The 26,246-nt window shown below is 42.2% G+C and overlaps 7 protein-coding genes across 7 annotated transcripts; 2 read left to right on the top strand and 5 right to left on the bottom strand.

Moving 5' to 3' along the window:
• Positions 1 to 206: 206 nt before the first annotated feature.
• P170DRAFT_439539 (uncharacterized protein) lies at positions 207 to 870 on the bottom strand. Its single transcript, XM_024849862.1, has 3 exons — positions 558 to 870; positions 385 to 505; positions 207 to 329 (listed from the first exon to the last, which is right to left on the bottom strand). Exons 1-3 carry the CDS (start codon positions 667 to 669, stop codon positions 299 to 301), a joined length of 264 nt encoding a protein of 87 aa, XP_024701137.1. The 5' UTR covers positions 670 to 870; the 3' UTR covers positions 207 to 298.
• A 569-nt stretch (positions 871 to 1,439) lies between these two features.
• On the bottom strand, positions 1,440 to 4,217 carry P170DRAFT_363984 (uncharacterized protein; the record flags this gene model as incomplete). The annotated part of the gene is made up of 12 exons (XM_024844619.1): positions 1,440 to 1,847; positions 1,879 to 2,054; positions 2,165 to 2,442; positions 2,511 to 2,775; positions 2,859 to 2,976; positions 3,036 to 3,153; positions 3,218 to 3,345; positions 3,405 to 3,484; positions 3,540 to 3,774; positions 3,844 to 3,954; positions 4,029 to 4,043; positions 4,131 to 4,217. Coding segments are annotated over 12 exons (2,019 nt in total), but the record flags the coding sequence as incomplete, so codon positions are not given.
• A 2,897-nt stretch (positions 4,218 to 7,114) lies between these two features.
• On the bottom strand, positions 7,115 to 8,934 carry P170DRAFT_458068 (polysaccharide lyase family 1 protein). The gene is made up of 4 exons (XM_024851765.1): positions 8,386 to 8,934; positions 8,171 to 8,317; positions 7,659 to 8,115; positions 7,115 to 7,594 (listed from the first exon to the last, which is right to left on the bottom strand). The coding sequence occupies exons 1-4, from the start codon at positions 8,583 to 8,585 to the stop codon at positions 7,256 to 7,258; spliced, it is 1,143 nt and encodes a 380-aa protein (XP_024701135.1). The 5' UTR covers positions 8,586 to 8,934; the 3' UTR covers positions 7,115 to 7,255.
• A 1,529-nt stretch (positions 8,935 to 10,463) lies between these two features.
• P170DRAFT_414407 (dienelactone hydrolase family protein) lies at positions 10,464 to 11,459 on the bottom strand (the record flags this gene model as incomplete). Its single annotated transcript, XM_024847016.1, has 5 exons — positions 10,464 to 10,506; positions 10,556 to 10,768; positions 10,822 to 10,883; positions 10,938 to 11,269; positions 11,366 to 11,459. The coding sequence occupies 5 exons, from the start codon at positions 11,457 to 11,459 to the stop codon at positions 10,464 to 10,466; spliced, it is 744 nt and encodes a 247-aa protein (XP_024701134.1).
• A 552-nt stretch (positions 11,460 to 12,011) lies between these two features.
• P170DRAFT_458066 (MFS transporter) lies at positions 12,012 to 13,624 on the top strand (the record flags this gene model as incomplete). The annotated part of the gene is made up of 3 exons (XM_024851764.1): positions 12,012 to 12,045; positions 12,121 to 12,308; positions 12,365 to 13,624. The coding sequence occupies 3 exons, from the start codon at positions 12,012 to 12,014 to the stop codon at positions 13,622 to 13,624; spliced, it is 1,482 nt and encodes a 493-aa protein (XP_024701133.1).
• A 314-nt stretch (positions 13,625 to 13,938) lies between these two features.
• On the top strand, positions 13,939 to 15,688 carry P170DRAFT_365834 (MFS general substrate transporter; the record flags this gene model as incomplete). Its single annotated transcript, XM_024844730.1, has 8 exons — positions 13,939 to 14,013; positions 14,063 to 14,087; positions 14,134 to 14,238; positions 14,288 to 14,363; positions 14,408 to 14,572; positions 14,625 to 14,982; positions 15,046 to 15,285; positions 15,338 to 15,688. The coding sequence occupies 8 exons, from the start codon at positions 13,939 to 13,941 to the stop codon at positions 15,686 to 15,688; spliced, it is 1,395 nt and encodes a 464-aa protein (XP_024701132.1).
• Positions 15,689 to 15,763: 75 nt separating this feature from the next.
• P170DRAFT_363947 (NAD(P)/FAD-dependent oxidoreductase) lies at positions 15,764 to 17,661 on the bottom strand (the record flags this gene model as incomplete). Its single annotated transcript, XM_024844617.1, has 5 exons — positions 15,764 to 16,182; positions 16,250 to 16,789; positions 16,869 to 17,270; positions 17,345 to 17,384; positions 17,440 to 17,661. The coding sequence occupies 5 exons, from the start codon at positions 17,659 to 17,661 to the stop codon at positions 15,764 to 15,766; spliced, it is 1,623 nt and encodes a 540-aa protein (XP_024701131.1).
• Between the last annotated feature and the right edge of the window lie 8,585 nt (positions 17,662 to 26,246).

Genomic DNA, 26,246 nt, shown 5'->3' with positions numbered 1-26,246 from the left:
CTTCTGCCGACTCGGCGGTACTATTAATGGTAACCATCACTTCCATAACCTCCGGATGGGAATAGTCATGAAGAGCCAGAACCAGCTCGACACTGTACCGGCTCTCCAATCCAAAAAGCTAAATCGACCATACAACCTACAAAAACAGAAATCCAGTCCCACTTTACTAAGCATTCACCCAATAAAAAGTTGAAATAAAGCATCCATTAAACCATCAATCGGGTATATCAGGTATCAAGTATCAACAAAAAGAGATCCTCCCACCAAATATCATACACTCATAACCATGTCCATGAACCTAGTTCGAGATCTTAGACGGAACATGTTTCCTGCCATCTGTTAGCAACATACCCCATACCACCACAACAAATACAGGGAACCCACCCAGTAGCGCTCTCGAACTTGTGACGCGCAGCATCGGTGATCTTCTCGTTGGTGGCACGAGTCTTGGGATCGTGAGGGTTGATCTTGCCGTGGCCGTACTTGGTTTCGAGCGAGTCGAGACCTATATACCGATCAATCAGTTGAGGATCTGAAGAGAGCGAATGTAGACATACCCTTGTCGACGTAGTCTTCCTTGGGACCGCCGGCCGAGGCGCCGTGGTGGCCGTGGCTGCCGTGGCTACTGCCACCGGTGACCTTGGAAGTGAGTTCGGAGAGCTTGCCCATTGTGGATAGATAGAATGTGTCTTTGGTATCAAATAGAAGAGTGGGTAGTAGTTTGTTTAGTTGCAGATGGATTGATTGCAGATAGATTAATGAGATGCAGGGCAGGAGACACAAATTTAAATACCCCATCGACCTCCAGAACCGGACTGCAACAACATGATGTAATACAGGGCAGAGTTCCCTCAGGACCATGCGTGTAGGGCGTTTAGTGGAGAGGAGCGTTGCCGAACAGGAAAGATCGTCGATCTTGATGTCGATGCTGATATACAATCCCCCCGATCGGGTATGGCGGGCGCCTCTGGAATGCGGGTGGCCAATGGGAACGGCGCAGAGGGTGGGACATGAGGTCACCGCCATGATGTCATCCATGGACCTGGGATTTGAGGGTCAGGGGTTTGTGGATGTTGTTGATTTTGATGTAATGTGCGTCATTCTTTCTACAGAAAGGATGTGATTGGAATGCTTCTATTCGTGGTTGCATCGCAAGTTGGGTTGCTATGGATGCATTTGGTGTGGCCTTGGAGTCGCGTTGAGTTGCGCTATATATACTACGTGTTTACATAGATGGACGAGAGGGAGAGGAATCATTTAAGGCACGATCAAAACAACTTACAATACTGTAATGAACTATTAAGAAAAGCAAAAAAAAGGTTGAGGTGACAATCAAAAAAAAGTCAAGCCAGCCAGCCTTTCGGCCCCGTCTCCCTACCCTCCCACATGTTCCGCCTCCTGACCTCCTCTCTCGCAAAATATCCCGCCTGAGTTTGTTCCTAGCTGTACTCGATAAGGAAAGGAGCGTAATAGCGGTTAAACCAACGGGTATCCGTGCCGACTTTGGAGGGGTAGGTGGGAGGGTCCTCGTCCGTTTCGAGCTCGGCCTTGGCCCACCAGGGGCTGGCGGAGCCGAGCTGCTGCTTCTCCCGGTCATACAAGACGAGCTGTAAGACCGTCCCGGGCTCTACGTAAGCGGTCACGGGAGAAAGAGAGTAAGGGACGAACGCGAAGTGGGTGGCGTGTTCGGCTTTGCCGGCCCAGATTATGGCCTCCGTCAGATAGCCCGGGAGGGTCGGGTTGACACCCAGCCAGCGTTCCTTGCTGGCGTCGCCGCCGCCGGCGGTGCGGATTTTGTAGGGGTGGTAGAGTTTGAGCTGGATTGGTGGACGGTTAGCTTGGGTTTTCTTTTTTTAAGAAAGCTTGGGTGATAATAACCTTATGCTGGTCCTTCTTGTCGGTGGTGACAGCGAATTCCTTGATCGCTCCTTCTGTTTTTTGCAGGAGTTGCAAGGGCACACTTTCGCTCCGTTCGGTCGATAGCTCACTCAGGAAGTTCAATCGCTCAGCTGTGACTGGGTCCTCTGCATCCACCAGCTTCTCGATCAATTGGCCTGTGACGAAGGGAGGGATGTCAGCAGAACCGTTTCAAAAAGAAAAAAAAAAAAAAAAAAAAAAAAGAAAAGAAAAAAAGAAAGCAAGAAGGGAAGGGACTGGGGCGCACCATAGCTATCGCTACTGGGAGTGGTTGGAAGGGCCAGATAGGCGTTATCGATGCCAATTGACATCTTGAACTTAATGGTTTGCTGGGCAGGGGCCTTGGGTTTCGGCTCGGGTTTGGCGTCTTTCTTGTCCCGGGCGGCCAGAAGGGTCGCGAAATTCTCCTTAACGTCTTGATATCCGGGGACGGCGGAGATGATTTCTTCGAGAGAGACAACTTTGGTTTGCTTGACGACTCGCCAGTTGTAGAAAGAGCCGACAGTGTAGGCCCAGGCCGGGGGACTGCAGATTGCGGAGACATGGTTAGTGTGTGCAAAGGCAAGAAAGAATGAGACAAAGACAATACACACTTGTTGCACTGTAGAGTGTCACCTCCCTGGGCCTCCCAGGAGATCGTACTGGTCGACGCGCTATCCTTGCTCTCCGAGCTGGAGTTGGACGAATTGCTGTGACTGACACTGCCAGATGCCTGGACCCACGGCGAGGAGAACGAAAAGGCCGCGGCCGCGCGCATGCTCTTGGCTTGCGCCGCGCTGGCAGCGGCATCGGTACTGGTGCTCTCTTCACTGGAATGGAGTCTGCCTCCTAGTTGCACTCGGGTGGCAAAGAAGCGGCCTTGAAAATATGTTAGATTCTCTTCTTCTTCCCCTCCCCTTCGTAATGTATATGGCGAATGTATATGGCGAAGGCCTGCCTACCGTATTTACTCTTAAACACATCGACCGCATCGGCTGAATCCACCTTGGCCAGATCAGCCTTCATGTCCTCGGAAAGGTCAAGCTCCGCAGGTTCAAAGTCGATGACGACCCGTGGGAACTGTATCGGTCGCGCATGTATTAGCGAGAAAACGTCAATTGGGCGAAGTGAGATCTCACATTATAGGTGATCGTCATGATTCGAGTATCCTCCTTGGTGCTTGAGGACGAGGACGAGGATTTGCTTTCCCCCCAGCTGGCGGACGCACTGGCGCTGTATCCGAACGCACCACCCTCGCTGTTGTTGATTCCCATTTAGCCCTACGTGATCCTTAATGACAGGCAGGCCGATAGGAACTCACATGGCAAGCTTGGCGTCGGTCTCCGATAGACATGCCTCCGCAATAGCTCGAGAGACAGACGTTTTCTGCTCGTATTGCCGGATATAGGAGTCATCGTCGATGCGGAAGCGCGGGACTCGAATCGTTTGCTATGATGTCTGTCAGACGAGAACAGGAACGAGGGCACGAGGGACCACGTGATGCTCACCTTTTGCTCCGCAATTGAGTCCACCTCGGCCGTGGCGCTGATTTGATAGTTCCAGAAGCTGCGAGGCTTCAGAACAAAGCCTGCATAGTTACAATTAGTCAAAGATTCCTCGACCTAGGGGGGCTGACCACGCACTTGGGTACAACGACCTCTCCACAAACTTCCCTCCCTTTTCACCGAGATCAAGAACCCGGTAAGCATGAAGCAGGGAGTTGCTTCGCATGACCACACTCCAGTTTTTCTCATTCATATCCGCAGGGTGGACGATGTTGAAGGTGGTCGTAGGATTCAAGAAAATGTTGTGACTGAATGTCGTCGGGGTTTCTGGCGCTTTCGGCTGGGTGGTTGCTGGGAGGCCCGCGATCTTCTTCTGCAAGGCAAGTCAGCTCTTCTGGTCTTCCAACTATCTGTCGTTTTCACAGGCGCTGAAGCCTCTTACATCCACGTCGACCTTGATACCCCGGTTGATAAGGCCATGGTAGGGATCTTCGATGGTCTTCTTCGATTTGAGGTAGACTCGATAGGTATCCGCGTTATCCTCGGTCACGTCCTATTGTTGAGTGTAAGCACACGCCTCAATAATGTAGAAGAGGACAGTATGAATGTTTTTTGGCATGAACTCACACCAATGGTACTCGACTTCGTACAAGTGAGGGTCAGCATAGAGCCTGTTTTGAACCATGCTTACGGACTCCCTCGGGGAATGAGGAATCCCGTAAAACTCACCTTTTCATTCAAAATATTGAGGTACGTCTTGAAAGTAGTCGTATCTTGGACTCGGGCACCCCGCTGGTTGCAGAAGGTACTCCAAAGCCTGCAGATGAGTTAGCGGAAGGAGGATTTTCAATATGAGTCGCGAGAGCCGGAAAGTTTAAAAACTCACAATCGGGGCGGTGTCCTTGGCTGTTCCCACTACCCCCTTGACCACACCGGTGGTGGCATCACGGAAAAGACCAGCCATGCTGATTTCGAAAAGGATGGATACTGGAATAAGACCTGATGAGGATAGTTTAAGAGTGGATAGCACTCAGGCGAGCGTCGCTCAACTATTTATACAGCACAGTTCGACAAGTCTGAGGGCTCCTCTCGCCGAATCCAACTGGAAATCCAAGCCAGCGTCTCGCTCTTGACCAGACCTGCAGACCTCCTGACTGCAGGCGTTGGAACATCGCGGGGTATACCATTCTAGCCCGCCAGATCCGGAGCCCGTCCTGTTTCTGTGTCTGATCTTCCCGCCGGGGTTGGTACGATTCGAACGATCTTGTCCGACCTTGTCTAGTCCCGTGGGAGGGCAGACGAATGATCATTCTGTGACACCAGTGGCGAAAGAACAGAGGGATCGAGGCAAGCCTCGGCCTGAAGCTGGGGCGGGGTAGTTAATCTATTTGGATTGACCAAGGGATTTTGTGTAGGAGCAGAACCGGGAGAGATCCATGTAAGCTGCAGGGTGCGGTGGGGGGTTGGCTTCAGCTGCGAGAGCTTCATCGGTAATTCGATCGTTATTTGGGTCGGTCGACCCGCTGTAGATGAACTGGCCTTTCAGGGATCTATCTATGGCGTGGTCGGTCGTCAGCAAGGCGTGATTGTTGATTTGATCGCCTTGGAATCAGCTACTCTCACTAAGTGGGGCTAATCAAGATAGATGGACTGTCGATCACTTTGACTTCCCACCTTTTCTCCGCAGTACTCAGCTTCTCGCAATTCCTTTCTTCGTGTTCGCACTGCACCCAGCCAGGCCTTCACAGTGGACAATGGTCCTTGTGGATGATCCTGCTTAACGGAACGCAGAGATGATGATGCGTACTCGCAGCCCTGTGTGACATGAATCAGGAAGTGACATCACACGATGCAGCAGAATCTGCGCCTTGTCTCCAAGGGTCGCAAAAGTGGCTTGAATCGACACGTCATCCAGGTTTCAAGCTTGCATATTGCTGCTGATGGTGGCGATGGATCGAATTGACTTTGCTCCTACCATCCTTGTAACCTGCCTGCATCCGTGCTACTGCAAAGCTCGACAAACCGGGTATGGTTTATAGCTGGGATTACAGCGATACACGAGCTGCGTTCTCTGCCTGGGCTTAGCGATCTTTGACGAGGGGATCCTTTTCCGCATGAAATTGAAGCGAAAGACTGGAGATGGGCCCCAAAGCGGCAAATTGTCCAACTAGATCAAACTCGAGCAAGACATCACCACTTTGGCTCACGGAGAACGTGCAGAAGTAATCAAGATAAGAGAGGCGCTTGTTGCGTCCATCGAGGGGTTGGCTTCCAGCTCCAGGTCATGGGTCATCCCTTCCCTCCTCTCTCGCATCGCATCGATAACATTGCGATCCTGTCCGGGTATCATCGGCTGAGCCATCATTGTGCCCGCTGCAATACACCACTGCGAAATAAAACCCGTACAGAGCGTAGACAAGATGGCGCAATCTTTGCTCCGTGTCCCATTGATGGTAATAGATCGGTATCCTGATGCTACCATCGGAACCCCGCAATCCATTGACTCATACAATGAGACGCTCCTTGAGGCAGTATCAAGATGAAGCAGTGGCAAAATAGAGAAGGGTGCGCCACTCACTGCATGGTGTAGCTGACGACAGATAACTAGGTTGACTGGCACACCAACAAATAAACACGGCTAAGCATCAGTAGGAGAAGTATGTTACGGTCGAGATATATACCGCAAGACCACGAGGCCATATCATGGACATACAAGGACTGACCATTGCCTTGGCTATGGCTTTTGCTCTAGTCGTACACGCTTGGGCATATGAACCCTAAATCGGTGACTAGAACACGAAACGACTCATGATCTACTACCATGGTCGGCCCTTTTCAGCGTAGGGATTCGAAAAACAATTAAATGCATGTCGTTCCTACGATCCAGTAGCTAATCAAAAGTTCATAGAAGAAATGGTGTATTTGTGATACATACCCAGTCAAAGGATGGTTTCGTCTCACTTCGAGCGATATCTTGTCCATAGGAACCGCCAGCCAGCCAATTCAATTCCCGTGAGTGATCAAGAAATGCCGATGGAGTAACTTTATTTATTCGCTGCATTCTCATCAATGTACCAGAATAGATTGTCTGGAACAATAGCCTATACGATTAAAGGTCAATGTTGCCCGGGCCGGAGACCAACAAGTCACCAGAATGCGCCATACGTGCATTTTGACCAACCAGGAGCTCAAGAAGGGTCCACCTGTCATATAACAAAAGACTGCCAGGGATCCAGGATGTGGATGTCCGCATGAATTCTAGAGCATTCTTTCGAAACCAGTGATACGTAGCATCCCAGTTTCACGACGGATCTCCCGGTATTGCCTTACTTCTTTGCCAATACTAGCCCTAAATCCCAGCCTGGGACAGCCCTTCCCCATCTGGAAACAGTCCTTGAATCTGGCGACCATGGTTTTGTCGGTAGAAGAAACCAAAAACAAACTCAATTCCACATGAAACCGCAGTGGAGATGCACAGGACTCCGGGAGTCCCAAAGTGGTAAAAAGCCCGAGAGATTCACAACGAACAGCATTGCTGAGTCATCCAGTTTATGATGCAAGCATAAAACAATACCCGTCAATTAATATGGAATTGCACATCGTTACCCTGTTAGAAAGTCCACCGATGATCACAATCTATCGACTACAACTCTACTTGGACGTCAAGTTTATCATTCATGTATACTATGCAAAGAAGAAATTATAGATTGAACAGCAAGCTGAACTATATATAACAAAATAATAAAAAAGATAGAAAAAGCGAGATCTAGTCCCGGAGAAGAAGAAGAAAAAGAAAAAGAAGAAGTACACAGACTGCACACGACAGTCTCACGCGAACGCTTCATACAAGCACCTTAAACGTGGCCAGCACCGGCGTTGGCCATGGTCCAGGAAGCGATGTTGTTGGGAGCACGGGCAGAGGCAATGTTCTTGCCCTGGAACTTGCTGAGGATGCTGGTGTCAGCACCGTTCATGGAGCCGGAGCCACCGAAAGCGTTGAGCTGGCAGGAACGGCCGAGAACGGCGCGGCACTGCGAGTTGGTGTTGGCATCGGGGGAGCTGAAGAGACCGCCCTGGATGGGAGACTCGACAACGGCGCCAACGTTCTGGAAGACGTTACCCTCGGCGAGGACGTAGCCACCCTGGCCGATCTCGAAGGCGTGGCCGTCGATGTTGTGGAAGAGGTTGTTGACCTGTGTCTTCTCGTTAGCGTGGCTGAGGATATGGGGAGAATTGATCGGGATAAAGGAAGCGTACGGCGTGGAGGAGAGTGTTGCCCTGGACCTTGGGCATACGTCCGCTAAGGTTGTAGAAGTAGTTGCCCATAAGAGTAACCATATCGTTGGAGCCGTCGAGGTACAGACCCCAGTAGTGGTGTCCGTTGCAGGTAGCAGACCAGTCGGAGCGGCCGTCAATCAGGGAGTAGGAGATGGTCACGCGGTTATCGGCCTTAGTACCGAGGACAATGTGCTGGCGACCAATGCGGGCAGTAGTGACGTGGTCAATCCAGACGAGGTCGGCATCGTTGAGGGTGATGGCATCACCGCCCCAGACGAACTGAGGGTTGAGATCGGTGATGGCAATGTTCTGGATGATGATGTTCTTGGCTCCGCTGACCATGCGAATACCCTTACCCTTGATGGCTCCGGCCGATCCTTTTCCGACGAGAGACTTGTTGGAGTTGACAGTGATACCGAGGATACCGGCCTTGTCACTGCGGATGAAGTCAGAATGTGACCGACGAGAAGGATGGACATCGATGGACGTACTAGGTGATGGAAGAGACCTTGGGGGAGTTGGGCTGGTAGTTGTCACACCAACCGTGCAAGTTGATGGCAATCTGGCACTTGGCGTCGGTGCCCCAGGGAGAGCAACCGCTGGTAGTCTCGGTGCCCTCGGTTCCGGTGAAATCGAAGCTATATCCAGCGGTGTCAGTCATGTAGTTCCCACACCACAAGGCATCTCGTTAGAATAAACAACTTACGTTCGGTCAAGGACAATGACACGGGGAACGCTGTCACCCAAGTAAGAGACCAGCTCGTCGTTCGTCTTGGGGTAGACCTCAGCAGCGTTGCCACCACCAGTAACGCCCTTGGCGAAACCCTGGGCAGCACCAACGACACCAGCGCTGACGGTGTTCGCGAGAACCGCCGCGGCAGCGGCGAAAACAGTAGTGTACTTCATAATCGAAAGAGTGTAAAAGGTTGGAAAAGAATGACTGAAGAGAAAAAGAAAGAAAAAGGAAAGTGGTTTGACGATCAAGAAGAGCAGAAGAGATATGCTGGTCAGCTCTTAAATAAGAATCCTGGCAACATAGTGGAGTCCGAGGAAATAAAGCCCTGTTCACACCGAGACAATCTTACCCAATTCAACCAGGAACCGGAGCCATGCGCCGACCGTTGACCGTTGCAGCAGAGTAGAACCGGAGGACCAGGTTCTATTGGAAATGCTCCACCCTTCGGGACCTTGGCGAGCATCCACACAGGCCAGACGTTTGCCAGGGGGAAAAGCATGCCAAACCCTTCGATCGGAGATTGAACCCTTCGACTCCGTCCTGTAGAACGGTGGAACTCACATCCTCGGTCACTACCGGAAATTATTAGTGCGGATTCCTGGGTCATGATTGGTGCGTTGAGTTCGACTTTTTCGGGCTCCACAGGCCAGCTTATGGCAGCCTAAGATAGCGAGCCAATTTGGTTTGAGGAGTGACTATTGAAAGCTTGCAGTCAAAATCTGGAGGAACACAGAAAGCTTATTCCATCTTTCAAATGATTCGTGCCAATGGCAATCAGAAGGAGTGCAACAAATGGGCTACCGGGAGGATGGAAGAAGATGTGCTGCGGCCAGGCCCTGGCGCTCGGACCGTGATTTACTACTAGTCGAAGTCCCGCCAAGCCCTTGTTTCACCTCAATATTTGCTAGACGTTGCTAGGATCATTGCCGTATGATTAAAGAAATTGCATTTGAGCTTCAGTGTGGCTGAGCTGTGGCCTTGATTCGCGGATAGTTGCCGGCAGGTATGAAGTACCGGCATGGCCAGGAATTCTCCGACTGGGAAGAAGTTTCTAATTTGAAATCATCGCTAGTTTATTATAGCTTCCTAAATCCGATATCATCCGGGTATTTAGCGCAAAATGTCGCCGACTTCAGGTTCCATAAGACAGAATCTTAGCCCCTTTCGTTCTCGTTTCCATTTTTGTAAGCCAAAAAAGGATAATTTCCGTTTACATCTTTGCCCCCGTTTTTTTAGGCAGCGGTCTTCAATAATCAAATTGACAAAATTTACGGAGCATGGGGAGGGAGTGTCTGTCCGACGTGGGAACGGACGATGGCAATCGCACAGGTGTTCAGAGTCCCAGCCGTTCAGCGGAGTAAACTCCGGATCCTGGGCTGTTGGATGCGCATGCTGACAATGCTTAATCAGTGTGCGATTCCAGGACGGAATCCAAGTGAAGTATAGCTAGATACGAAAAATATCGAGTAGAAATATCTAAAAAGAGGAAAAGTCAGAAAGGTGGCGGTTAAACGGGCATATTAGTAGATAGGGGAAATAGCAGTAAGAAGATATATTTTCAATAGAAAAGGGTAAAGGAAAGCCGAGATACGTTATTAGTTGCCATATGTAGAAGGAGATAAGTGGCGCAGTCTACGTTTCTAGAAGAAATATATCCACCATCTGAAGCGGGCAAGGCCAATTGGACATACTCCGTACTCGATATGACGTTGGATCCACCCATTGCAGAATAGAGTATGAGTCCGATAATTTTCTCAAGCTAGGCCTTAATAATCTTGGCTTTGGATTCTGCAGGTGGGTGTCGATTTTGCAAGGGGGAAACGTAGATTCTGCCACTTCGAGAATAACAAAGCAACAAGCCCCGAATATGTACAAGCAGTCGCAATAGAATGATCAGTTGGGCAACTCAACTCTCAGTGATCTCAATTCTATGATTCATTCCAGGGATGTTTCATAGCACCTTGGATCTGATATATACTATCTCAGACCATAGCGCACAGCCGGCCACCTGACCACCCCAAACCCTAACTCCCTGTCCTCATACCAATCTATTTGAAATGCTGCTCAAAGAAAGAAGCCAATTGCTCATACCTAGTAATCTCATTAATGACCAATCCAAGCCCATTGAATATATACTCACCCCCGTCGATACTCCTTCACGCTCTCTTCCCCATCCAAGTCTGCTCTCGCGCCCATCCACCCATGCCACATACTCTCGTACGTCTCAACATGGCTGCCGGGTCCATTTGCGATAATATCTTTATACTGCTGCACCACATCGGCAGGCTCATCTTTCGACGCGAGCACAATATGCGGGATAGTGATTTTCTCTGCGTCCGCCTTGTCCATCCGCCTTTACAATTGTCAGCGCAGAAAGCAATAGGAAAGAAAGTAGGAATGACATACCCAGGATGAACCTGTCCCGAGGCAACAAACGGCGTTCCCTCTCCCGATGACAGAGCCGTAACCTATCTCATTAGCATCCTAATATCTGGACAATAAACCAAACAAAAAAGACATACCTTCCCACCCCAACAGAGCCCAAAAACCCCCCACTTCCCAACCGTCGGAAAAGCCGCCTTAAACTCCTCCACCGCAGCCTTCAGAACCCCCACATTCGGCTCGAACTGCGCATACTCCATAAAGAAACCCATCAGGGCTTTCTCCTTCTCCGGCGTGTCCATGGGGATCCAGTCATGTTGGGCGCCTTTGCCTTTGAAGAAGTCTGGCACGAGAACGAGGGTGTTCAGACGGGCGGCGAGGAGGTCAGCGCCTTGGATGGTTTGCGAAGAGATGCCGAAGATGTCGTAGATGTCGATGATGGCGGTGGTGGAGGTGTGAGGGCCGGTTGTGTCTGTTGGTTTGGGGTTAGGGGTTTTTTGTTGGGGATTGACTCGGATCGCGACCATGTGATGGTTTTATCAAATGAAGGGGAGGAAAGGAAACTCACATGTATTCAATCCGCCAATACTTTTATACTCACCCTTGGGCTCGTAGCCCTGAGAAATGACGGGGGGAATCGTGCGACAGGCCTCGCAGGTCATGATGGATATGTTTTCTTTTTTCGATGGATAGGCTGGATTGGAGTAATTGAATATTACGCGCGAGGGGAAGTGCTACTTTATAATATTCTCTATCATAGCGATAAGCGACAAGAATTTAGGAGTTTAGAAAGCCGGTCCCGGGCATGGCTCGGAGTTAAGCGGACATAAGATGAATTGAAAGGGATCCTATAGGCTGTATCCTGTCTATCGGCTCTGTAGGGCCGATTAGACATTTCACGGCCTCATAAATGTCGAAGCCGGAAATGATGGTCAATGGAGAAACGCAATACAGCGATCGATGCAGATCCAACGCAGGAGAAGATGCAGTAAATATGCACGTCCAAATCCCACTCGGGATAAACAAGCGGGACCGGTCGGCGGCAAGGGCCGTCTAGATAGATGGTGTTGGCCGGTCCCGGGCCGGAAACGGCATAGAAAAAAGACAGCTTATATGCAGACTCAAAACACAAATAGGGGACTTTGTTTTTCTGTTCCTGATATATTTTCAAGTCGAATCAGTCCATGGGAGAAAGGATTTCTCTCTAGCCCGATATGACTCCCCCAAACGAAGCAAAAGCCCCCGAAAGTCCCTCAGATCCGATCTCTACATCACCGACCGCAGATCCAGAAAAGACGACGGACCTAAACACGGTCAAATCAGCCGATAACTATGAACCGCCGTATTGCGTTCTTTCCGAAAGAGCCAAGATCTCCACAATGCTGGCGGCCTCCTTCGCCGGCATGATCTCACCCATGTCGGCGAGCATCTACTATCCGGCCCTACCAACCCTAGCGAACGACATGCACGTGTCGAATACCTTGATCAACTTAACAGTCACGACTTATATGGTTCAGTCCACTCCATTCCCAGTCTCAAATACCCCAATGCTAACACCACTGAACAGATCTTCCAAGGCATCGCGCCCTCCTTCACCGGCTCCCTCTCCGACGTCTACGGCCGCCGCCCCGCATACATAATCAGCTTCACGACGTACGTGGGCGCCAACATCGGGCTGGCCCTCCAGAACAACTACGCCGCGCTGATGGTCCTCCGATGTCTCCAGGCATGCGGCAGTAGCGGGACGATCGCGATCGGCAGCGCCATCGTGGCGGACTTGTCGACGCGCGCCGAGCGAGGGAAGTATATCGGGTACGCGACGATCGGGATGACGCTGGGACCGGCGCTGGGACCGGTGGTGGGCGGTCTGCTGAGCCAGTTTCTGGGCTGGCGGTGGATCTTCTGGTTCTTGACTATTCTGGGGGGTGTGTTGCTGGTTGGGTTTGTGGTGTTTGTGCCGGAGACGTGTCGCGCGGTGGTGGGGAATGGGTCGGTGGGTGCGCAGCGGTGGAATCGGACGGTTTGGGGGATTCTGCGGAGGAAGGGGGAGGGAAATGAGAGAGGAATTGATTATGAGACCGTGCAGAAAGGTGGGAGGAGACCGAATCCGTTGACTTCGGTGCGCATTGCGACGGAGAAGGAAACAGGCCTGATCCTGCTGTACGGCGCGCTGCTGTACTGCGGGTTCATGATCGTGATCAGTACGTTGTCGGCACAGATGGAGAGCCGGTTCGGCTTCAATGCGATCCAGATTGGGCTGTGCTATTTGCCGTTTGGGGTTGGGACGCTGACGTCGCGGTGGACGGTTGGGAGGGCATTGGATTGGAATTTCAAGCGCGAGGCAGACCGGCAGGGTTTGTCGGTGGCGAAGAACAAGCAGCAGGATATTCGCGAGTTTGATATCGAGGCGGCACGGCTGAAGGTGACCATTCCGATCGTGTATGCTGCGTGTCTGAGCATCATCGCGTATGGCTGGGTCATGGACTATCAGACCTCATTGGCTGGGCCGTTGGTCATGTTATTCTTCACGGGCCATTTGACAACGGGGGCGTTCACGACGCTCAGCACGCTGGTGGTCGATGTTCATCGGCAGAGTCCTGCGACTGCTGTTGCGGCGAATAATCTGGTGCGATGTCTGCTGGGAGCAGGCGCTGCGGCTGTCGGGACGCCATTGATCGATCGCATTGGCATTGGATGGACGGCGACATTTGTAGCTGGTGTTTGGGCGGTATTCAGCCCGATATTGTGGGTGGTCTATCGATGGGGACATGCATGGAGAGAGGAGATGAGAGTCAAGGGCGAACGGGATGAGGGAAGGGGGGAATGAACAAGAGTGGGGGTAATCTGCACAGAGAAGAAATAGATCAATTCGATTGGAGTTTAGAACAGGATTATCTTCAGTGGACTGTCGATCATGGGGATCTGCGATAAATGATCTGCGCTGGCACTCGGGGAAGTCAGAGGTATTTGATTAGACCTGTTGCCCATGCTGACGTAGCAGAAGGCTATTTAATTTCAACTTCATCGTTAAAACACTGCCGATTATACAGCGCAAGTGGCATCATAATCATGGACGAAAAGCCCAATGCGAACCCCGACAAGAAAGATGGCCCTCCCACCGATCGCACCTCAAGAAGCATCATGCAAGGCGAGATATGCACAGTGGAGGAGGAAAAGCGCGTCCGGCGAAAGATCGACATGGTAATTTTGCCCATGGTAAGCACCGATAATAGTCCTCACTATCATTCAAGTCTAACATCATCAGCTATGTTGCGTATTCTTTTTCCAATGTGCGTCTACTGCTCGACTCTGTCCACATATCCACTAACACATCAGACCTGGACAAACAAAGCCTCAGCTATGCCGGAGTCTTCGGTCTCATCACAGACCTCAACCTCCAAGGCAGCCAGTATTCATGGTGCTCGTCAATATTCTACTTCGGTCAGCCATCCTCCTTCCCTCTCTAAACGCCGTCATTAACAATCCCCAGGCCAGCTCGTCGCCGAGTACCCCTTCATCTACCTAATGAGCCGTCTCCCATTAACCAAGTTCGTCGGCGCAACGATGTATGTTCCCTTCTCTCCCAAACAATAGAAAACTAACCCTACAGAATCATCTGGGGCGCCATCTGCATGTGTCTCGCCGCTCCCAAATCCTTTCCCGGCTTCGCAGCCGTTCGCTTCTTGCTCGGATTCGCCGAAGGCGCCGTCTCGCCGGCTTTCGTAACCATCACGAGTATCTGGTATCAGAAGAAAGACCACGCTATGCGAATCGGGTACAATCCTCCTGTTCCACCCCAGGTATGCATATAAGCTAATGTTCCATAGTCTATGGATAACAATGAACGGTCTCGCCCAGGTAATCGGGTGTCTGCTTATGTACGGCATCGGCAAGAACTCGCAGCTAGGCCTTGCGCCGTGGCGAGTCATGTTTCTCGTCTGTGGCGCGCTGACGACGCTCTCCGGTGTCTTGTTTACTGTTTTGATGCCGAATGGGCCGCAGGATGCGTGGTTTCTAACTCCGCGAGAGAAGGAGGTTTTGAGGATGCGCATGACGGCTGATAATGAGGGCGGAGACGTTGCTCGTTTCTCGGGGGCGCAGTTCAAGGAGGCTATGTGGGATGGAAAGTCGTGGGTGGTGTTTGGGTTCGGGCTGTTGGTTACGATGCAGAGTCCGGTTCTTACGGTATGTTCTTTAGTCTTTTCACGGTTGAGAAATGAGATAGCTGACGATATGTGGGAGTGGCAGTTCGCATCGCTGGTGATAAACAATATCGGCTACGACAAGTTTGATACTCTGCTCTATACTGCTCCATCGGGAGCTGTCCAGGTTGCCTTTATCTGGATAGCGGTGATAGCGTGTCTGATTTTCCCAAGGAGGCGATCGCTGATCGTGATGGTTTTGGCCTTGCCACCACTAGTTGGGAATGTATTACTATTGAAGCTGCCGCTTTCAGCACAATGGGGCCTTATCGTGGCCTCATGGTTGGTAAGTATTCCTTCGCCTGCTATTTTGCTTATTACTCTAACCCGAACGCTAGTCGTCGTGTATATCAGACGTCATGACGATTCTCCTCAGTCTCAGCGCGTCTAATGTAAAAGGTAATACGAAGAGAGCTGTGGTTAACACTTTATTCTTCATTGGATACTGCGTCGGATGTATTGCCTCGCCGCAGCTGTGGACGAAGAAACCGCGGTATTTTGAGGGCGTTGTCACTTCGATGGTGACATGGTGTTTACTCTTTGTTGTCATGGGTGTATATTGGGGCCTCTGTGTGAGGGAGAATAAGGCTCGAGATGAGAAGGCGAGTCGTGGCGAGGTGGATGAGAGTACTGGGGTCGAGGGAGATGTTACGGATAAGCAGGATAGAGGCTTTAGGTATAGCTATTAAGACAGACGGACTTGATACCGGTTCAATTGCTAGATCGGACATGAATTAATTACTCATGAGTGCACAGTGTTGCAATTAGAATAATAACTGCATCCCATGGGGCCTGTCCTCCAGCCCCAACACAGCCATTGGGTTGGAATTCCCCTCGCCATCGTCCTTTACATCCTTCCTAAGTCCCAAAGCACCCCGTTTGAGGTTCGGCTTCATCCCATCGATCACGTCGTGGCCGAAATTATCAATCCGCAAGACATCCTCCATGCGGATCATCTGCCTTGAACGAATTCCATTCAGTGTCTCCAGCTCCTCGGGAGACAGCGACTTTTGAAGGGCGTCAGCATTCTCGCCTTGGCTGATCAGTCCACGGAGCTTTTTCAAGAGCGAGACTTGTTGCGGGATTTTGGGATCCGAGAATGCATGAGCACAGAAATCCACCGTACGTGCAAGTTCGAACTGTGTGAGTTTGCTGTTGCTGTCTTTGACCGTGCCTTGAATGACTGTATCCCGTTCAAACAACTGGTTAGTTAAAACAAAGGCAGGAGTAGACAGGAGGGCTGAACGTACTAGGCCTGAACATAGAAAAAGCGCGATCGAAGCTCTTCTCGTCCCAGTCATTAATCACGGGCTCCTCTCGGTTCTCGATCTGCTTAAGAACACTCAGGACAACCAACAGGAATCGAGTATATCCCTCAGAGACCTTGTCGGTATGCCAGCTAGCCGCAGCTTCTTCGTCGCAGTCACCTCGAAGAGAAGCGCAGATGGTCACAGCGGCAGAAAGACCACTCGCCATGGCCAAATGCACGCCTGACGAGAAGAAGGGGTCGATAAAGCAGCCTGCATCGCCGGCTATTCGTAAGTATGGACTGGCGTATGCCGACGCGCTGTACGACCAGTCCGAGACGGATCTAAGGTCCGAGATAAGGCGTGCTTTGGCCAGTAGGTCTCGAGTGACCGGTGCTTCCTGAATAATCTGATTGTATAGATCGCTGGTGCAGAGCGAGCTGTTCTGTTTTTTGCGCTCGGTGTATTTGGCCTGGTTCATGACCACGCCGACGGAGGTCGTTCCGTTATGCAGCGCAATGGTCCAAACCCAGCCACTGCCGTCTATGAAGAAGGCAAAAAGAAACTTACGGTTAGTGTTTTGTCAAGAAAGGCCACAGAGGATTTAAGCATTCAAGCATACCGGCGATCGCCTCGAAGTACGGGTCTCCCTCCCGCGTCGTCCCAACTGCATGGACGCCCGCGCCTTCCCAGTAGCCCCAGGTGGCTGTGTTCTTCAGGCCCTGATTAAAGCGCCTGTTCTTCATATACTTGGTACTGACCAGACCTGCTCGTCCACTCGCATCGAGAAGATATTCGAACCGGATGGACCCCGTGCTGCCATCCTTTCTCGACCACGAGGCCGACACCGGCTTCCCTAGCTCGCTAGACGGATGTGGGGCGAATTGAATTTCCGTGACTTTGACACCATCGAAGGCCGTCGCACCACTTTCTCGAGCGTGATCAAAAAGAATCTGGTCTGCCTCAGATCGCACGATGTTCCATGAGTGAGTGCCGGGGCCACCGGACGCAACGAAGTCGGTATCTAGAAAGCGAGCAGGTGAGACACGATAGCCGGAAAATATGAGTCATTCTGCCAAGAGAGAGGGATGAGAATACATGCTGCCGGCTTCGAGTTGATTTTAAAAAATGCTCCATTCTGTCAAAGAAGTTAGCTTGGTGGGAGAGCGATCCACTTCTCTGAGAGTCGCAACCTTTATTCTAAACCCGTGCTGATTAAACTTCTCGTCGAGATCGATGAATTGCAGAAAGTGGCGCATCGAAGGGAGCATGCTCTCTCCGATATGATACCGAGGAAAGGTGTCTGCCTCAAGCATTACAGTGCGAATACCCTCTCGTGCCAACACAGACGAGGCGTAGGACCCTGCAGGGCCCCCGCCGACGACTAGAACAGTGCATTCTTCCGGAATAGTCATGTTTGTAGATGATGGGGTATTTGAAGTGGGCTGGATCGCGACTGCAAAACTTTCAGGAGGCAGAGAAAGAACAAAGATTGGGGAGGATATATATAAAAGAAATGTCCGAGGATAAGCTTGGGGTAAGCAAACTTGGGCTAGTGCTTACTGTAATGCTCTTGCCAACGTGGGACATGATACGAGACGATTGGGTTTATGTCGGAGCACCGCCGATCGACATGATGCGCCCAAATATCATTGAGATCGATCATGAAGGAGCTATAAAAGTCTACATGTTAAGGAACGTCAATAAAACTCAATGTGAGAAAGGCAGAAAGATCGGCGCGAGAAGGAGCGATCCCGTCCACACTAGAGATCGTGAAAGTCCCGGAACGCGGGGCTCAATGACCACTTACCTCTGGGGTTGATATTAGCGCCATAAATTTTGGATCAGACCATGCGGAATCCTGAATACTACATTTCCGGGCAAGGTAATGAGTGGGTTTTCTGTCGTCAAGCGGGTGTTCTTTAACTGGTAGCTATATATTTTCCGTGAAACCAATGACATTGTGACCTAACAGACATAAAAAATTCTCGTATACAAAAAAGACAAAAAGGAAAGAGGGTCCAAGGAAAAAAAAAAAAAAAAAAAAAAAAAAAAAAAAAGAAAAAGAAAAGAAAGCCCCGTGCCACAAAAGAATGGTTCCAAAGCCATATCCCTACTTATGCTGTACAAGAATACTATAGAAAACTCCCGGTATCCTAGGTAGGCATACCAGAATATTCCCGCCAAGATAAGGTCATCCGCAGCAATTTATCAGAGACCTCCTAAATTAAATAGGAACCCCTAGCAAGATTATAAGATATAAAATAGGATCCTCTAGTATATCTAGACCTTTTTTTTATTATTATCTTAATTATCAGAAAATTAAATATTTTATTTAAAATAGATATAGTATCTTACCTTATAATTTCTACAGATTATAAGCCCGGAAACTTAATTAACTAAGTCCTTTATTTAGATCCCCAGAACCCTTATCTAGGGCCTCTAAAATAGATCTTAAAATAATTAACTATTTTTAAAATAAATAAAATATCTTAATAAAGTAGTTATAGCACCCGGAAAATATACTATACTTTAACTTATATTAGCAGAAAACTACCAGAATTAGATTAAAGATCTTAATATAGAACTACGAATTAAAAGTATATTTTACATAATTAGTAATAAGTTCTCTTACCCTAAGACCCTAATATTAACCCTAGAAAAACTAGTATTATTTAATATAGCTTAAAGAGCTTAGGATAAGCTTTTTAAATAAAAAAATAATAATATTAAAGCAGTAGATATTATTTTCGCCTTATTATCTAAAATTATTTATTATAAGTTTATCTATTTTTATACCGCTGTGGACCTCGTGAAGGCCTTATTTAAAAAATATAAAATTATATATAATATTTAGTCTTTTAAAAGATTTTAATTAATAATAATAATAATTTATCTGTAATACAAAAATACAAATAAATATATTAAAAAAATATCCTTAGTACTAGATTATTTTAATAAGAGTCTAAAAAAAGGAGTTATCCTTAATAAATTAATTTATATTTAATTTTTTTTCTGTAATTTAAAAAAAATATAGCAGACTTTTTTAATCTTTTATTTTAACTCACGCTTTAATAAAGATACTATAACCTACACAGAGGTGTCTCAGGTCCTGATTTAGGAAAAGATATATATAAAATTTAACCAGGAATTAGTAAATCTTATTAAAGCTAGAACTAGTAAAAAGCTTAGTAAAAACAAGGATAAAAACCAGAAAAATAAAAAAAGAAAAAAAAAAAACTTTAAGGACTAAAAAAATAATAATAATCTAAAATTATCCCTGGAGTGCTCCCACTATAAGAAATTAAGCTATAAAAAAAATTATTAGAAAAAATACTCTGAGAAAGTCCCTTAATAAATAAAAAATTAATTAGAAAAGTAAAAGTAACAGAGAAAAAAGATAAAGTTTTTTAATATTTTACTTAATAATAATATTATTTATATAGCTTTTAAAAGAGATAGCCCTGGTAATTTAAAAAAAAATAATTAAAATTAATATTAAAAAAGTCTGTTATATAAGCTAAAATAACTAGATTATTAATTTAAGGTTAACCTATTATTTTACTAATAATCCTAGTAATTTTATTGTAAGAATTATATAGCTATCCTACTATAAGATTTATATAGTAACAGATTATTTAACTTATTTAATATTTTATAAAAGTCCGGAAAATAATTCTTACTAGTATTCTTTATCTCTTAGAGATAAAAGTTAACCTAATAAGAATTATTAAAATAAACTAAAAAAATTTTAGTATTAATTTTTTTTTAAATTGTCACCGGCGCTTATCTCAGCGCGGAACACGGAATAACTGGACCGCCGGAGGTCCGTAGGGTTGCCGAGGCATTCGGGAACTAATTCCCGCGAAACTCCTTATTAAAAAAAACCACCTGTTTGACCCCTAGGAGGTCAAATAATTAATTTTATTTATTATATATTTGTTCTTTAACTCTTTATATCTCTTAGCATGTAGCAGGCAGTCCGCAGGCGTATCGCAGGTATCCTAAACTTTTTAATATATTTATTTAAGGAAACTAAGTACCTGGAACAAAACCTTTATAGCTATTTTTTATAATTTTAATTATTTTTTTTTCTGTTTTACTATTATTATATTTACGCGCGGGTAATCTTGTGGTGAATAAAGATATTATATTTATTAAATATTTTTAAATAATCTTCTTTTTATCTTAAAAGAAATAATTTAATCTTTTATATTAAATAATAATCTTTCTTTTACCTAAATACTTAAAAACTATTATTCTGAATAATTCTCTAGTTATTAAAAGGCTGGCGGTTAGCCTATAGCTTTTCTACTAGTATAAATAATCCCTGATATACTAGTAATACTAATAAAGATTTTAGAAAAAAATAAAAAAAGAAAAAATTTTAGATTTAAAGAATTAAAGGTCTTTAAAAATAAAAATCTGTATTAATATATAATCTTTATCCGAAACTTAGAGTATTATTTCAGGAGTAAACTTTGCTCTTTTTTTAAAAAAAAAAAATAAAGGTTTTATATATAAAGATATGCCTATCGGAATCTCTTAAAAACTTATAATATTTAATATGCTTTAAAGATCTCTAGGGAATAATATTTAAAAATTTTAAGATTTTTCTGATAGAATAAATAAAAGAAAAAGGAAACCAGGAATAAACCTATGCTTATAATTTTACTTGACTAAGGTAGGGCTCTAACTAATCTATTTAAGCTATATTAAGTAAATATATTTTTCTTACAGAGCTTATATAAAAAAATATTAATTAATTTTTTATTAATTATTTTTTTAAAATATTATAGCTAGATCTATAAAAAGATGTTAAGCAGGCCCCTAAACTACTAACTAATAAAAAACTAAAAAACTTTATTAAAGTAGGTGCCTTAGTAGAATAATATAAATAACTGGTAAAATAAAACAAGAAGTTTTATTAAATATTATAGTTATATAATAGATTATTCTCTAAGGATAGATATTCCTCTTAAGAGGGAAACTCCTCTCAAGAAGGGAACCTTTTTTAAGATAATTTTTTTATTTTATAAAATAGCTTCCTTAATTCTCAGAGTAATAATATATTACACGCGAAATATAAGTATTCTAAAAAAAAAGGCAGCTATTTTAAATAATAAGTTTTTAGAGGTAAAAGAGAGTATTTAAATAAAAATAAGTATTATTTTATTTATAAAAAAAAAGGGTATTATTCCCGAAATTACTATCTCTAGGAGAATAAAAGACTATCTGTAAATATAATCTCTGGTAGAGCAGGACCTTTAATAATAAAAAAAAAAAGCAGTTTTTTTTTTAGTAAGAAGGCGCGCCTCTAATCCTTAATATAATTAAATTTAATATTTTATTATAATTCTCTCTTCTCCGCGCGGATATTTAACTATATATAAGAGGAAAATAAGCTGCTGTAAATATATTATTAGATATAAAAACAGATAATAATTTTATATTATATTACTAGTTAAAAAAGTAAAGCTTTTAGTTTAACACTAGTTAGATATTAGCCCCTATTTACTTTATCAGAAATCAGATAATATCTTAATACAAAATATTATAGAAAAATATAAAGGTTTTTAATTTAAATAATAATATATATAATTATATTATACGATTTTATATTATTAATATAATAAATTATAATATAGTACTCGGCAGGAGCTAGATAGATCCTATAGATTTTAATTTTAGTATTATTATAGGAATCTAGTGGTACTGTAGTAGATTACCTGTAATTAGCTTAGTATTTTATTACTAATTTAAATAATACTACCGCGCGGGAAAATCAGAAATATTATTTAAAATAATTATATTAGACTAGGAAACTTTTAGTCTTCCTAAATAATATATCTAGTTTAAGAAAGTATTTTCTGAGCAAGAGATAGTGTCTATACTAATAAGATTAATAAAATATATTATTTTTTTAAAGCTTAATATAAAACTTTTATATAGACTTCTGTATAATATATCTTATACTAAATTAAAGACACTATGAGACTATCTAAATAAAATAATCAGAAAAAAATAGATTTAGTCCTTTAGTAGACCCGTTACGGCCCTTATTTTTTATATTAAAAAATCTAATAATAGCCTGTAATTATATATAGACTACCGGGGGTTAAATAAAATTATAATTAAGAATTATTATCTACTCCTGTAAATTAATAAAATTATAGATTAATTAAAAAGTACTAAGGTTTTCACGAAGCTAGACTTGCGTGATATTTATTATTAAATATATATCTGCTAAGAAAACAAATAAAAAATAGCTTTTTAAACTTATTATAAATAATACAAGTATATAATAATATTATTCAGACTATATAATACTCCCTCTATATTCCAGGCTTATATAAATAAAATACTATAAAAGATCTTTAATAATTATTATATTACTTATTTTAATAATATTTTTATTTTCTTAAAGATAGAAAAAAAATATATCTAGTATATTAGTAAGATACTAGAATATCTAAAATGTTATAATTTTTTCACGAAAATATTAAAATACATATTCTATATAAAAGAGGTCTACTTCTTGGGCTTTATTATTAGCTAAAAAAAGATTTAGTTAGATTTTTCCTAATTAGATATAATCATATAATAGCTAGAGCTATAATTAATTTATAATATTTAAATATTTCTAGGATTTACTAGATTTTTCAGGAGATTTATCTATTAGTATATAATAATTACTACTCCCCTTACTGACCTGCTAAAAAAATTAAAAATAAAGAAATAATTTTAGATAATATCTGAAGAGCGTACTATTTTTAAAGAGTTAAAAAAAATATTTATAAAACTGCTAGTACTAGGATATTTTAACCCTGAATAATAATATCTTATAATTATAGATATTTCGGGCTATATAATAACTGGTATCCTCTTATAACCTATAAATAGATTATAAGGATCCTGTAGGCAAGAGGCCTGGAGATTAATTATTTTTTATTTAAGAAAGCTTAAAAATACTGAATAATAATAGAAGATATATGATTAAAAGTTATTAATAATTATCAAATATTTTAAGATATAGTAGTACTATTTTATAGGCGGACCGCAGGCAGTCTGTATATAAACTAACTATATAAATCTTAAGTATTTCTTTATAATAAAGACTTTAAATATAAAACAAGCTTAATAGGCTAAGCTGCTCGCGGCTTATGACTTTATAATTAAGTATAAGCTTAACTATAGAAATTCTGTAGATATACTATTAAGATAATAGGATTACTGGCTAAGTGCTAAGAAAAAACAGGATATTAAAATATTACTAATACTTTAGAGAAAGCTATAGCTAAAAAATCTTTAAAGATTATTTTTATAAAATAAAATAGATTTTAAAAGATTATTTTAAAAAACAGAAAAAAATCTAGAACTCTTATTTTTAAGAAGTAATATTAAGATTAAAATTAATAATATTTATATTCTAGATTATATTATACCGCGCAGAAGCTAAGTTAATATTTAAACTAGTTTATAAAAAGATTAAACTAGTAAGTAAACAAATAATAATTATCTATAAGAACATTAACTTAATATATAAATAGATTCGCGGGTAGATTAGACTAGCAAATAAATAAAAAGTAGCAATATCTTACAGACAAGCTTAATCAGCACACAGGGTAATTACAGAAAAACTAAATATAAACTTAGTACTAGAGGCCTTAAGGCTTTAATATAATAAATATAGCTTAGGGATACCTTTATATAATATATAGCTAATTTATAATATTTATTTAGTTAAATTATTTCTCCGGAGACTTAGAGCCTTAATAAAAAAAGTTTTATATAATATAAAAATATTTTATATATATCTCTAGATATTATATTGCGGCAGGAGCTACTATATATCTATTATAATAATTTTTTCATAGGATATTTCAGATAAAATAAAATACTAGATTTTATTTATTAATGTTTCTGGTAAGATTTTATACTAAAAAATATAATAGATTATATTACTAGCTATGCTGTTTATCAGTATAATAAAGCCTTATATTATTATAAATATAGGCAGTTAAATCCTTTACCAGTCCCAAAAGGACTATAATAATCAGTAATACTTAATTTTATTATAGGCTTACTACTAGTAAACCGTAAAAGTTCTATCTATAATATAATCTTGGTTCTAGTAAACAGGTTTACTAAGATAACATAATATATCCCGGTATAAAATATTATTAATACTAAATAATTAACTAATATTTTTATAAAAGAGATTATCTGCAGATACAAAGTATTAAAAAAATTAATTAATAATAAAAGATTACTATTTATAAGCAGATATTAGAATAAATTCTGTTAGATTCTCTAAGTTAAATATTAAATAAGTATAGTATTCTATCCCCAGACTGATGGTTAAACAGAATAATAAAATCAGACTATAAAAATATATTTATACTATTATACAAACTTCTAGTAAGATAACTGAAGAGATTAACTATTATTCACAAAATTTACCTATAATAACTTAACCCATATCTCCCTAGGCATGTCCCTAAATCAGGTGTTAATAGGCTATATTTTTATAATATTTTAGTTATCTAACTATAAGGTAAAAATATAATATAAATTAATTAAGCAGCAGCAGAAATATATAGATAGCCTTAAAGAAAGACTAAAAAAACATTTTTAATAGGTAATTAAAACACAGAAGGAATATTATAATTATTATTATAAACTAGTAATATTTTAGGTTAATAATAAGGTCCTACTTAGTAAAAAGAACTTATTAATATAGAGGCTGTTTAAAAAGTTAGATAATAAATATATTAGACTATTTGAAATTATAAAACCTATTAGAAAATAAGCTTACTGATTACACCTGCCTAGATTATAAAAATAGGTTTATTTAATCTTTTATATTTTTTTTTAAAAACTATAGATTTAATAAATTAGTAGCAGAATATCTGCAGTCTAAGAATCTATTAAAGTTAATAGCTAAAATAAGTAAGAGATAAAAAAGATTATCGCGTATTAAAACTAATAAGAAAAAACTTAATATCTTATTAAATGGTTTAGGTTCCCTGATTATAAAAATATATAAAAACTTATAAATAACTTAGTAAATATCTCAGAGACCCTAGATATATATAAAAATTTAGGACCTTATTATTCTTTTTAAAAACAAAGATAATATTTTTTTTATAAAGTTTTTTATTTTTTTAATAAAAAGCAGATCCCTGGTAATCTGCCTGCGGGATAGTAATATATTTTTTTTTTATTTTATAAGATTAAAAGTTTTAATAATATATTAAGGGCTATAAGTTAGTAATAAGATATAAGAAGGAATAATCCGAAGGCCTGTTTTTATTTAATATAAAAAAAAAGAATTTCTTATCTTTATTAAGCTTTATCTAATATTTTATTATTTTTAATTACAGGTATTATCTCCTCCTGCGCCAGATTAAAATAAGACAGATCTAGTATCTCCTACTGTAGCTATATAAGACAAAATATATTATAATTTAGGAACTAATATATTTAAAATATTTTATTTTTAATACTCTGGTAATAGCGCTTAAAGAACTTTATAATTATAGTAAACTACTTATATACTTTTATTAAACCCTTACTTCCGCGGGCGGCCTATATTTTACTTGCCTCTTCCTATAAAAAAATAAGAACAGGCTTATAAGGATACTTTACAGCTGTATAATACTTATATATTTTAGTAATATACAATTAAATATATATTATCTGCGGTTTTAACCCTAGCGTCTTTATATATTAAAAATATTAGACTAAAATAGGCGCGGCTTTAGAGGGCTCTGGAATAAAATAAGATAATAATATAAAATAGCATTAATCTTTAAAAAAGGCCAGAAAAAATTAAAAAAATAAATAATAACTAATTTAAGAGAACTTCTTATCCAGGACCCTAATAATACTTTTTTAGATATTTTATACAGAGCTAGAGATATTACTCTCTAATAATAAAAAAAATATATTAAAATATTTTAAATTTTTATTAAAAAAAATAATAAGATAACTGTCC

The sequence above is a fragment of the Aspergillus steynii genome (assembly GCF_002849105.1).
Source record: "Aspergillus steynii IBT 23096 chromosome Unknown P170scaffold_7, whole genome shotgun sequence".
NCBI lineage: Eukaryota > Fungi > Ascomycota > Eurotiomycetes > Eurotiales > Aspergillaceae > Aspergillus > Aspergillus steynii.
This window is presented reverse-complemented; position numbering and strand designations above follow the sequence as displayed.

Coding starts and splice junctions, on each gene's coding strand:
- P170DRAFT_439539 (XM_024849862.1), bottom strand. CDS start 669: ATGGGCAAGCTCTCCGAACTCACTTCCAAGGTCACCGGTGGCAGTAGC. Junction 506..557: donor GGAAGACTACGTCGACAAGG/GTATGTCTACAT, acceptor ATCGGTATATAG/GTCTCGACTCGCTCGAAACC. Junction 330..384: donor AAGTTCGAGAGCGCTACTGG/GTGGGTTCCCTG, acceptor AACAGATGGCAG/GAAACATGTTCCGTCTAAGA.
- P170DRAFT_458068 (XM_024851765.1), bottom strand. CDS start 8,585: ATGAAGTACACTACTGTTTTCGCCGCTGCCGCGGCGGTTCTCGCGAAC. Junction 8,116..8,170: donor AAGGTCTCTTCCATCACCTA/GTACGTCCATCG, acceptor CTTCATCCGCAG/TGACAAGGCCGGTATCCTCG. Junction 7,595..7,658: donor GCAACACTCTCCTCCACGCC/GTACGCTTCCTT, acceptor GAGAAGACACAG/GTCAACAACCTCTTCCACAA.